This window comes from Gorilla gorilla, chromosome 3, assembly GCF_029281585.2.
Source record: "Gorilla gorilla gorilla isolate KB3781 chromosome 3, NHGRI_mGorGor1-v2.1_pri, whole genome shotgun sequence".
Classification (NCBI taxonomy): Eukaryota; Metazoa; Chordata; class Mammalia; order Primates; family Hominidae; genus Gorilla; species Gorilla gorilla.
The window spans coordinates 98,675,380-98,687,981 of record NC_073227.2 but is presented as its reverse complement, the minus strand read 5'-3'; the positions used below and the strand labels follow the sequence as shown (position 1 = coordinate 98,687,981).

Sequence of the window (12,602 nt, the reverse complement as noted above, 5' to 3'; positions counted from 1 at the left end):
CTCCCAGCCTACATCTTTCTCCTGTGCTGGATGCTTCCTGCCCTTGAACATTGGACTCCAAGCTCTTCAGTTTTGGGAGTCAAACTGCCTGTCATTGCTCCTCAGCTTGCAGATGGCCTATTGTGGGACCTTGTGATTGAGGGAGTTAATGCTTAATAAACTCCCCTTTATATATATATGTATATAGATAGATAGATAGATAGATAGATAGATAGATAGATAGATAATGTCCTATTAGTTCTGTCCCTCTAGAGAACCTTGACTAATACACATAGTAAGATGCATACTACTGCCCCTACCATAGCCTAGACCAGGTAATTTAGCAGAAGTCACAGACTTGGTAATGTAATTATGAGATTCTCTCAGTTGAGTTTCAATTCAAAGGTCCTTGAGAAACTGGCACAGATTGGTCTGCTGGTAAGGCTATAAAAAGATTTTTCTCAATCTAACTTCTTGCCTTCAGAAACTCCTTAGGCTCTGCAATAATCTTTGGCTGCAGTAACTTGGGTCTTGATTATTCTAAGAACTGAATTTGCAATTATCACTCTGCTTGTGATAAATGCTGTAGGGGCTGCAGATTTGCCTGTTGTTTCTAAATTTTTCAGGTATAGAACTAATGTTGTGATCATTTCTCATGTCCTATTCACTCCTTAAAAGGAGGGCACATGTGAGGCTTGATGTTGAACTAATTCACCTTCTGCAGGGCTGAGAGGGCAAAAACCATTCTCCAGAAGACAGCCCAGGCTGCTAGTTTGAAAGGGCTCCATCTCGACTCTGGCAATGTAGGGAGAACCGTTAGCTATGACTTAGCAGATTACAAAGTGAGGGATGACTTTTAGACTTTTAATTTCTTTGGACTTTGTCAAAAGGATAATGGAATTTAATTTTTTGACTTTTCTCTCTCTTTGAGAATTTCATAATGTGACAGGATTACATTTGGGGCCGTGGTTAGTCTTGGGAGAACAGTCCCAGATGTGGGAGCAGAATTATCTTAATAGAACCTGATCTTCTTTCTGTGAGGAGCAGCCGCACCTCTATTGGACCTTGATGTCATTTGGATCTGTGTCCCCACCCAAATCTCATGTTCAATTGTAATCCTCAATGTTGGAGGCAGGGTCTGGTGGGAGGTGACTGGATCACAGGTGCAGTCTCTAATGGTTTAACACCATCCCCCTGGGTGCTGTCCTGGTGATAGTGAGTGAGTGAGTGAGTGAGATTTTAAACAAAATCTGGTCATTTAAAAGTGTATGACATCTCCCCCACCCGCTTTCCTCCTGCTCTGGCCACGTAAGATGTACCTGCTTCCCCTTCACCTTCCGCCATGATTGTAAGTTTCCTGAGGCCTCCCCATCCATGCTTCCTGTACAGCCTGTGAAACCATGAGCCAATTAAACCTCTTTTCTTTATAAATTACCCAGTTTCAGTTATTTCTTTATACCAATATGAAAATGGACTAACACAGGCATAGGCTTATTAGTTAAGTCCAAAGTCAAGAGATCTAAAGGCTGGTGACTGATGGCAGGGCCCCAAATCTCCTCTGACTATAGTTCTACATTCCCATGTTCCCAGATAGGAGGAGGAGTAATGTATCCAATCAGGGAAAGAACTGAATATGTGTGGCTCAGCCCTCTTTGGGCTCCCTGGCAGAACTCCTTATCCTGAACATAGGCTCATTCTTGTCCTTTCTCCTGTCATAACCTTACTAGGGCAGGCTCTGGTCCTACAGAGACAATGGCTATGTGTCCAGTTCTGCCAGTACATGGGAGGGGAGCTCAACTCAGTAGCATGTACATTCTCCATCCAGCATGCTATGCTATGTCAGTGCCAAAGCCATCACATTCATTGCCTTCTGACCATAGTCTTTTTCTCTCTCAATTAGTTCTAAACTAGAAGACAGGAGCAAGAAATATGAATAATTATTCCTTGAAACGTCAACAAATATCTCTATGTATACAAGCAGACAAAACTCCAGAGATATTAAGACTGGTAAAAAACTAGAAGATAATAATATCACTCAAGAGATCATTTACTGCACATCTTACCTTGATTTGGATGCAGAGGTAGAGTGATATTGTAGACAATCTTTCCACTTGGCTTCTCAGAGTTTATAAAGGAGAGGGAATGAGGCTGAATAACAGTCAGGCCATCTTCTCTAGCCTAAACAAAGTTTAAGAAGGAAGAGGAACACATGGTATAAAAAACAAAAGCCAGAGGCAAAAACAGACCTTATTAAGAAAAAAAAATTGCTCTGGGCTTTTAAATTAGTCACACTTAGTCAAATTTTCGAGAGTTCAAAAGAAGGATCTGGTCTCTTGCATTGCAGATTTTTCCCAAGCCTCCCCTCCTAGGTTTAGAGAGTCCTTTTCAGGTTTTCTTGTACTCTAGTCTCCTCTCCCCCAACTGCCCGCAGGGTTACGCCAGTGCATGCGGTGGGGATTCTGATATTATTACTTTTTTCCTAGGTGGAACACGTTTGCAAATGAGGCATCCCAGCTGGCTATTCTACTATCTTGCTACTCACAGCTGGCTCATTGTGTCTCTCCTCTAACTTTTTGTTTTCTTTAAGAGACAGGGTCTGGCTCTGTCACAGGCTGGAGTGCAGTGGTCATAGCTCACTGCTGCTCCTCTGACTTAATGGGCTAAGTTGAATCTGGCTAGAAGTTCTAAGGACTCAGCTGAGATATTGAAGTCTCCACCCCAAGAAGTTCTTCAGAGCATTGCCCCCCAGGTCCCCAGTTTTGCTAATGGAAACTGTGATGCCTTCTGGTAACAAAGGGCTAAAAGTGAACCCACCCCAAACACCAAAAAAGGCTCACCATTTGCATTCAGAGGTTTAAGAGGTATTTGTTTATTAAAGCACATACAATAGCCAATATTTCCCTTTTTCTCCATTCTACTGGTCAAAAGAACTAGATACTGCTTTTTCTCTTCCAGCTTTCAGGACCCAGTGAATGAATGAGGCAATGTTAATCAGAGGGCTGATGCGAATGTAGCTTTTACTATCCCTTCCCCTGTGTACATCCATAACTCACTAACAGTGGCAACACTTAAAAAACAAAAAGGAGAGCTTCAGACTCCCATTGCTAGGCATGGTGGTGGGTTGGGGACAGCAGCAAAAACAGTGTGGAGAGGAGAAAAGGGAAACTAGCCTGAGCTGGGGCCCCTTGCCTGGGTCAGGCATGCTGTTGTAAAACAGAACAAAAACATCCAGCTCATCATGGGCTCTTCCTAACTGACCCCTGAAGGTGGGTTAGAGTGTGACATGCTCTCCTGCTCTTTGAAGCCCTCCTTCTTTCAGATGGAATCTCCTCATTTAGAAAGGGATTAAGCAGGGCTCAGTAATGCTCATAGAGGAGGGTGTGGTGTTCTTCCTTTAACCATGAAAAGATTGTAGGTTGCAGTTGCTTTGTAATTGTCCCCAAGGCATATTTGTCCTGGGGAGAGGCAGAATTTGCAGGTTAGAACAATCCCCCTATAGTAAAGAGTCATATTTCAGGCCCTTGCTCATGTCTGGAATGTAATGAGCAAGGAAAATTAGAATTGCGAATACCAGCTGGTCTCTCACCCTAATATAAAACAAGTAAGGACAACAAATTAAAACTATATGCCCTATATAAGGTGTTACTATCCAATACATGTTTGTACACACCTATAAACATGTACACACGTGGGTACAACTAACAGACAAAAAAGTATAGGCTCTGTACCTTGTTTGGTACTGTTTGCTACCTTTTAATATCAAAACTATCATAATAACTGAACATTCTCAGAGTACCATGCGATATTCTGAAAATCTAGATGTCCTTAAAATAATGAAGTGATAAAAAGAGGGAATTATTGTGGACACGGCACTGTGGGAAGGGAAATATGTTCCAGCCAAGATAACAGTCTATTTTGAAATTTATTGATACTATTTTTCTCCTAATAGAAATAGATACTACATATAAAAAGGACTGATTCCATGAGGAAAGCAATATTGAGTTTGAGATATATCAAAGTATAATCAATTTTAATATTAGCTACTTAGAATGTTCAATATTTATCAATTAAACATAGTAAGAAAGGAGAGATTAAACTTCATAGAAATCATTGCAAAAGACACTTTAAAAATAGTATGTCTGTCAACAAAAGAAGATTACAGAATAATTCTTTTCATAATGGCCATGTTACCTCTGAATATATCCAGAGTCCACTGTTTCTCCCACCCCACTGCCACCACTCTGCTGAGGGCCACAGTCTCTCCCCAGGATTACCCCAGTGGCCTCCCAATTGCTCTCTTGCCTCCCCTACACTCCCTTTCAGCACAGCAGCCAGTGTGATCCTTTCACAAGGACATGAGGCCTCTGCTCAACACCCTGCAATGTCTTCCCATTTTAATCAGAAGAAAAGCTAAGTTCCTACAATGACCTATGAAATGCTGCGTGACCTGCCCCAGCCCACACACTTATCACATCTGTGAATTCACTCACTCTGCTCCAGCACACCCTTCACCAGCATATCCCAGACTCAACTTGTCATGCTTCCCACCAAAAGTCCTTGTACATTCCTGATCTTGAGGAATGGTACCTCTATATCCTCAGACACTGGGTGTTTCACCCGCCTCCCATATCTAGGAAGCCACTGTGTCTCTAAGTCTCTCTTAATGTATCCCTCTTTTTTTTTTTTAACCATCATAACTATTTTTTCAGTGTACAGCTCTGTAGTGTTGACTATATGTATACAGTTGTGCAATGGATCTCTAGAACTCTCCCACCTTGCAAAGCTGAAACTCTATATCCATTGAACAACTCCCCCTTTCTCCCTCTCTCATCACATCACACACTCTACCCCTGGTAACTACCATTCTACTTTCTACTTCTTTTGACTACATTCTACTTTATATCTAATATAAGCAGAATCATGCAGTTTTTGTTCCTTTGTGACTGGCTTATTTTACTTATCATAATGTCTTAAACATTCATCTATGTTGTAGCCTGTGACAGGATTTCCTTCTTTTGTAAGGTTGAATAATATTCCTCTCTGTGTGTGTGTGTATGTGTGTATCACATTTTCTTTATCCATTTCTCTGCTGATAGACATTTAGATTGCTTCCACATCTTGGCTATTGTGAATAATGCTACAATGAACATGCATGTGCAAATATCTTCAAGATCTCCTGAACTCTTAACCATGGGCTCATGCCACTAATTGTTCTTGCTCTAGATGACTGCAATAGCCTGTTTGTTTTCTGACTGGCCCCCATCTAGGATGTTTTCTGCCCTGTAGCCAGAATGATCTTCCTAAATGTATCATTAAAAATCTGATCATGGCACTTCTTTGCTACAAATCCCTCAACACCTTATTTGCCTCAAAAGCCTTTCAGGACAAAATGGAAATTCTTATCTTATACTTAAGGTCTTCCATGATCTGACTCTCATTTCTTACTGCGTTTTCACTTAACAGATTTTATGCTCCAGACAACTGAACAACCTGTAATGCTTCAAATATGTCGTGTTCTCCCATGTCTCCACCTTTTTTCACCTGTTGCTCCTCAAGACTGGGATACATTCCCCCCAATTTAGTCTGGATCAATGGTTCTTCAAGTGTGGTGATCTGGGAAGCAGCAAACAGCATTACCTGGAAACTCTTTAGAAATGCAAATTCTTGACCCTACACCAGATCCACTGAATTAGAAAACACTGTGGTAGGTTCCAGCAATCTGTGTTTTATTTTTTTAATTTTTAATTGTTTTAATTTTTTATTTCCATAGATTTTTGGGGGGAACAGATGGTATTTGGTTACATGAGTAAGTTCCTTAGTTGTGATGCGTGAGATTTTGGTGCACCCATCACCGAAGCAGTATGCACTGAACTCAATTTGTAGTCTTTTATCCCTCACCTATTATTCTAAGTGAAGTAATTCAGGAATGGACAACCAAACATTGTATGTTCTCACTCATAAGTGGGAGCTAAGCTATGAGGATGCAAAGGCATAAGCATGATACAATGGACTTTGGGGACTCAGAGGGAAGGAGTAGGAAGTGGGTGAGCGCAATCTGTGTTTTCATCAACTCTATAGTGATTCTAGTATAGGATTAAGTTTGAGAACCCTGGTCTCTAGATAATTTACACTCACCCAGCTCTGTTCACCCCCAGAGGAAGCTTCTGTGACCCTCTCTCATGCTCTGCTGGATTTGGTGCCCTCCCATTTGCTCCCATATCATTGCTCTGCCATGGCATTTATCATTGTATTATCCCTGCTTATTTATTTGCTTGTCTCCTCTTTTAGACTCAAAGTTCCTTGAGAATAAAGACTGTGTTTTATGGTCATTGACTCTCCAATGTCTTCCACAGCACTTAACATACATTAGGAGCTCAAAAGTGTTTATGAATGAAAGACTGAATGAATGGAGAAGTAGATTCCTACCTTTAATCACATATACAAGTATACTAAATATGCCATATAGTTATTTACCATATGCATTCACAATATATTTACCAAATATCTGCAAAACTTATGTTATTAGATGAGACTAAATGACTAAATTGAGAATAGATTTTTATTACAGATCACAAGTATGTCCTATCATAATGGCCCTAATTAGTATCAAAAAACATATAAACTGTATATTTTAAGTAACGTACGAGTAGACTAATCACATTTTACAGTAAACTAACCTAAGTTTTAACTGGACAGACCTAATTCGCAAGTATGCAACCTAAGCGCCTAAAGGCTAAGTGACTTGAAAAGTCTCTTCAGAGGTCCACAGTGACAGCACAGGAAACAGCACTGTCTTCCTGGCTCCTGGCCCATTATTTCCTCCAAACTCAAAATAACACTGCATTAGCATTTGGCAAGACCTGTGTGTGCACATTTTTCTTAACAGTTTAGAGAAAATTCTGATCCAAGTTCCTCCAGTCAGAATGATGAATTATAGACTTTATAGGGCTGCTGAATTATGATTTCTTTAAATTATGGTTTATGGTGGAAATGCCGATACCAGCTATTCATTAAAAACTTTCTATTTTCCCCTTTATGTCTCTGTCATATCCCAGACCCATAATTTCTAAAACTATAGCTATTCTCTTTGTTGTGGCTCAAGGCTGATACAGTACTTTAGAGTGTAATTGTGTGGGTGCTAACTAAAATGTGGACCCGTGATGATTAATTTACAAGGTCTTATATGCTTGCGGCTCTGTCTGGAAGAGGGGTTTTGGCATTACAGCAGTCACCCTCTCCCCTCCCCAGACAGAGGGTCATGGAGGAGTTGCTAATTGTCTCAACTAAGCTTCATGTACCAATTTAGTTGACACCTTGCTTCACATTTTCCCATGACCCACACTCCTTCCCACCAGCATACGAGGCTTTCTGTGATAGCTTGATGACCTCCTTATCCTCATCACACTTCCTTGCTGCCTTCCTGATTTCTCCAGTCTTGTTGAACTGTTTGCAATTTAGCAACAGTCCTATTCTCTCTCACCTGTGGGTCTTTCCATGTGCTCTTTTCACTTGTGGCAGTGCCCTTTGTCATCACCTCTCCATTCCTCCCAGTGTGTCCCCAGATTTTCACTTGGATAACTGCTATTTATCTTTCTGGATTCAGCATTGACAGAACCTTCTCTAGGAAACTTTTACAGTGGAAAGCTTCTCATAGGGCTTCTAGAAGATGGAATAATAGTTTCTCTGCTAGGTGGTGCTATAACTGGCGGACCAATGATACCCAAATATTGATTTCATGGACATAAGACTGAAATTTCCTCCAAATTTTCAAGGAGGACCCCTGGAACATCTGGAATACTGTAGAAAGGACATCAGCGATGGATGGGAGGTCAATACAGATTCCGCATAACCTTCCTTTCACTCTGGGAATTTTAAGTTCCTTTTTCAAGTCAATGAGAAATGTGACCACTAGGCTTTTTGGCCCCCAAGTCTGTGATCTGGGCTAGGCACTTACTGTATACAAAACCAGGACACTCTATCAAATCCCATCAGTGTGCTGTGTGCCTCCTCTAAGTGGAAACCACAAGCCTCCCACCCAACTCACAGTCATATGGAGAGATGCTTCCAGAGACACTTTAGGTGTTTCAGGTGTCTGTGGTAAGATCGCGATGTTGAACATGTGGCTCTCCAGGCGGGTCTGGGCATCGGAGGCACTGGACACCTGAAAAGAAGGTCATCCTGGTGAGCCTCTCATCTTCTATTGAGCAGAGCATGTTAGTACGTGGGTTTTTCCCTCTTTTAAGCCAGCTGTCTTTGAATTCTATATGCTCCTGCATTACAGCTGTCATTCTGCCCTTCATATTTTAATATTGATCTTTTACTGATTCATATTTTAATATTGATCTTTTACTGATTTCATTTTAAGCAAAGTTGAAAATGCAGGAAGGTATAAATAAGCAATAAAAAATCATCTAGAATTTCCCTACCTAGAAATAATGAATATTCATATGTTGATATTTAACTTATTTTATATGCACACATATCAATTGCATATTATAATTTTTTACTTACAATACTATAATAGTTTGCTGTATCATGAAACATGCTAGAAAACATAATTTTTGAGAACTATATAATGTCTTATTATGAGTAGGTAGTATGATTTGTATTCCATTTCTTTCATTTTTAACCAGCACAGGTAAGTGATAGGTAAGTAATAAATCTCAGCCTCATCATTGCAGGGCAAGATTAGTAACATTCACAATTAGTGTCATGGTCACAAAATCAACTTTTTCCTGCTGCAAAAACCTGAAGAATGTTGCTTTTTCTATGCAGCTTCTCCCTCCTCATCAGTTACTGGAACACCCTCTTAAACCTTCTTTCTCTCCATTGTTTGCTAAGCCATGTGTGACATGTGGAGTTGCATTAATTCCATATGGCAGGCGGCTGAGTTCTATCAATTCTGAGAAAAAGAGACAGGGATAGCAGCCCTTTCCCTGTGTCTTTAAAAGTTACTCCAACAGAAAGCCTGTCTTCTCTGTCTTTATCTTGATCACATCAGATGCCTGGGATCGAGTCTCAAAATACACGTTTTTAAGGAGATACAGCATCACTGTAAATTATCTTACCAACAATAACTATAATTCACTCATCATCTATTACGGGCTCAGCACTGCATTAGCTACTTTTCAAGGGTTCTCTTACTTAGTATCCACAGAGTAGATATTATTATCCCCTTTTTTACAGGTGAGGAAACTGAAGGTCAGAAAATTTAAGCAATGTGTCAAAGTCACAAAGCCAACAAGTGGCAGTATTTAACCAGATCAGTCAGGTTTATGATCATTCCACTGACCAAGATGACTCACTTTGGTAGCTTTAGGAAATTAGAAAAGGGGTGGCAGAGGGGTGGGATGGCGGAATATATTCTCTCTTTCGAAGAAAAAGAACCAAACATTGAATAGGTAGTGAAATGTGGTCATATTACTGAGCAAGTGAATCAATCTAGTAAAGACACTGATGGGAAATATGTTGGTCTGTTTTGAACCACATTTCCTAAGGCTGTGTCAAAGTGACCTGAATATACCCAAACTAGGGCTCCTTCCCACACCAAAAAATGACTTTGAAGTGCATGCTTTCTTTGCACTATGCCATGCTTTATTTTCTAATCCCACTAGCATTACATATGTCCCAAATCTTAGATGCAAAGTAACAGATGGGATCCATTGATGGCTCATGACAGCACATCAACATTAAAATGGCATTAAATCCATGCAAATCGGCTGGACGGGGTGGCTCACGCCTGTAATCCCAGCACTTCGGGAGGCCAAGGTGGGCGGATCACTTGATGTCAGGAGTTCGAGACCAGCCTGGCCAACATGGTGAAATCCCGTCTCTACTAAAAATACAAAAAATTAGCTGGGCATGGTGGCGGGCACCTATAATCCCAGCTACTTGGGAGGCTGAGGTAGGAGAATTGCTTGAACCTGGGAGGTGGAGGTTGCAGTGAGCCAAGATCGCACCACTGCACTCCAGCCTGGGCAACTAAGTGAAACTCTGTCTCAGAAAAAAAAAAAAAAAATCCATGCAACTCATTATACTGCATTTTCTGCTTTAAAGAAAAAAAAGAAAAAAGGAAAAGAATTATTAGAAAAGGATTTGTTTAAAGTTTGAAATCCTTTAGGGACACTAAAATGATGAATGGGAAAATTTGCTAACCACTTACGTTAGCACCTAGCTCTAGTGTCTATCTCATTTCAAATCAAAATATTAGGTATGCCTATAAAACAATGAGACTTTAGAATAAACATGCCAAAACTTTTACATCAGGAGAACATAATCCCAGAGAGTCGTTTCATATTTGCAACAAAGATGCTGTCAGTGTTCAAAATGCATTTTTGGAATGCCTTCAGACAAAGTTTACAAATCATATAGGAACTCTGAGCCCATTATTCCATAATTACTCCCCACTTTAACCCAAAATAATCACCACTGTTTTTCTCACCAGACCTTAGTCTGACTTTTGACTATTTAGCTATATTTTTTAATCCACTTCCAAAAGATGATACACTGCCACTATGGAGGATATTCTAAAGAATATCTCACACACTTTGAAGGCAATTTCACACACGAGTTCTAAATACATTTTGAGCAAAATGTGTGAAGACTCTGTAAAGGGAACCACTTCATAAGTAATAATGTTCATTCAACTGGATGTCTTCATCCAGTGAGCTTTTTTTTTAATCATTATTTTTTGTTATTTTATTTTTTATTTATTTATTTTTATTTTTTATTTTTTTCCATATATGGCCAATTTGTTTTCAATGAAAGTGCCAAATAACTCCAATGGACAGGGTAGTCTTTTTAATAATAATAATAATAATCATAAAGTATTTTTTATTATTTTTAAAACTTTATTTGCCTTATTTACTCAGTAACCAAATTACAAAAGCAATCAAATATTATTTTGAGCAGCTACTTAGATTCCCCTTCCAGGGAAGTGCTCCATATTGATAGCATCCTCCTTCCTCACCCTACGAAGGCAAAGGCAGATCTGAGGATTCTAGTTTGCAGAGGTGACTTCTTCTGATTGAGGTCTTTGCCTTCATTCTGACTCATTCTTTGATGACTGCTGCAACCCCCAGGTGCTAAAAATGAAAAGTTAACTTGGGCAAAGGGCACCCAATGTTTGCTCACTCATTGGACATTCAGTGTGCTCAGGATAATCTCATTTTAATGGTTTCCAAATTTATCTCAACCTGCTCTCTGGAAAAGCACATCTTTTACACAATATAAATTAGTCAGGCGATGAAGATGTACATGCCAGGCATCAGAAGCAGAATGGATGATCATTTTAACAAGGTGAGCTGGGTGAGTTCGGCCCCAGCTGGATTCCTAGACAAAGGAAAAGACTCAGACTTTGAGAGGCCCTGACACCGCTTTGGCTGATCCCCATAAACATAGATATTTTCTCTGACACTTTACCAAATTCTTCTTGGTATCCGTGCTTAAACACCCTTTCTTATTCATAATTCCTTATTCCTTTGTATTTCTGTATGATTCTTTATTTCCAAATCATGCTCGCCAGAGGTCTGCCTAATTTTATTGATCTTCAAAGTATCAGGTCTTGTATTTGTTTATCATTTCTAGCATTTTATAATTAACCAATTCCTCTGCTTATCTCTACTAATTCCTTCCTTTTGCTTTCCTTAGGTTTCCCTTGCGGTTCTCTGGCTTCTTGAGTTAAATATTTTGTCCACGTATTTTAATGCTTTCTTGCTCAATAATAAGAGCTTAAGGCCATCAATTTTCTTCTGAGTACAATTTTGTCCATATGATTTAAGTTTTGATAGGTTATTTCCTCCTCATCAATATTTCTTAAGTGTTTGCTGTTTTGATTTTCTTTAAAGAATTTCCTAGTAATTATTTAAGAGACCATTTAAAATACTCCAAGTGGCCTGAATTTTTGTTTATCTTTTTATTATTAATTTATAATTTATAATTATATTTATAATAGCCAGAGAACATATGCAGTATAATTTTTCTTTTGTTTTCTTTTTGTCTTTTTTTTTTTTTTTGAGAGAGGGTCTCGCTCTGTCATCCAGGCTACAGTGCAGTGGCATGATCATGGCTCAGTGCAGCCTCCACCTCCCAGGCTCAAGTGATCCTCCCGCCTAGCTGCCACCATGCCCAGCTAATTTTTGTATTTTTTGTTGAGACAGGGTTTCACCATGTTGCCCAAGCTGGTCTCAAACTCCTGGACTGACGCAATCTGCCTGCCTTGGCCTCCCGAGGTGTTGAGATTACAAGTGTGAGCCACTATGCCCAGCCTATGCAGTATAATTCTTGTCCTTTAATCTACTGAAGGTCTCCTTATGGTCTGGTATTTGACCGATTTTTATAAATGGTAATAACAAACCCTTATGTAATGCTACCTATCTGATATGCAGTATTCGAAGTACTCTATCTGTATTAACTCATTAAATCGTCACAATAATCCTATTTGACAGACAAGGAAAATGAAGCACAGAAGTTTTTCTCAAGTAATTTGCTCAAAGTTGTGTAGCTAGTAAGTGGCAGAACTGACACCTAAACATGTTGAGTTTGGCTATAGGCCCATGATCTTATCACAAGATAGTAAGTGTTCCAAGAACATTCAAAACTAGAAGGTAAGATTTTTTTTTCTC

The 12,602-nt window shown here is 39.6% G+C and overlaps 1 protein-coding gene across 3 annotated transcripts in view; it reads right to left on the bottom strand.

The window, feature by feature from the left end:
* FRAS1 (Fraser extracellular matrix complex subunit 1) overlaps positions 1–12,602 on the bottom strand; it is a 484,406-nt gene that overhangs the window by 127,194 nt on the left and 344,610 nt on the right. For all 3 annotated transcript variants that reach the window (XM_004038871.5, XM_055385587.2, XM_055385586.2), the window contains 2 exons: positions 8,024–8,140; positions 2,043–2,157 (listed from right to left, as the gene is read on the bottom strand). In XM_004038871.5, coding sequence (XP_004038919.5) covers positions 2,043–2,157; positions 8,024–8,140 — 232 coding nt within the window. The remainder of the gene's footprint in view (positions 1–2,042; positions 2,158–8,023; positions 8,141–12,602) is intronic.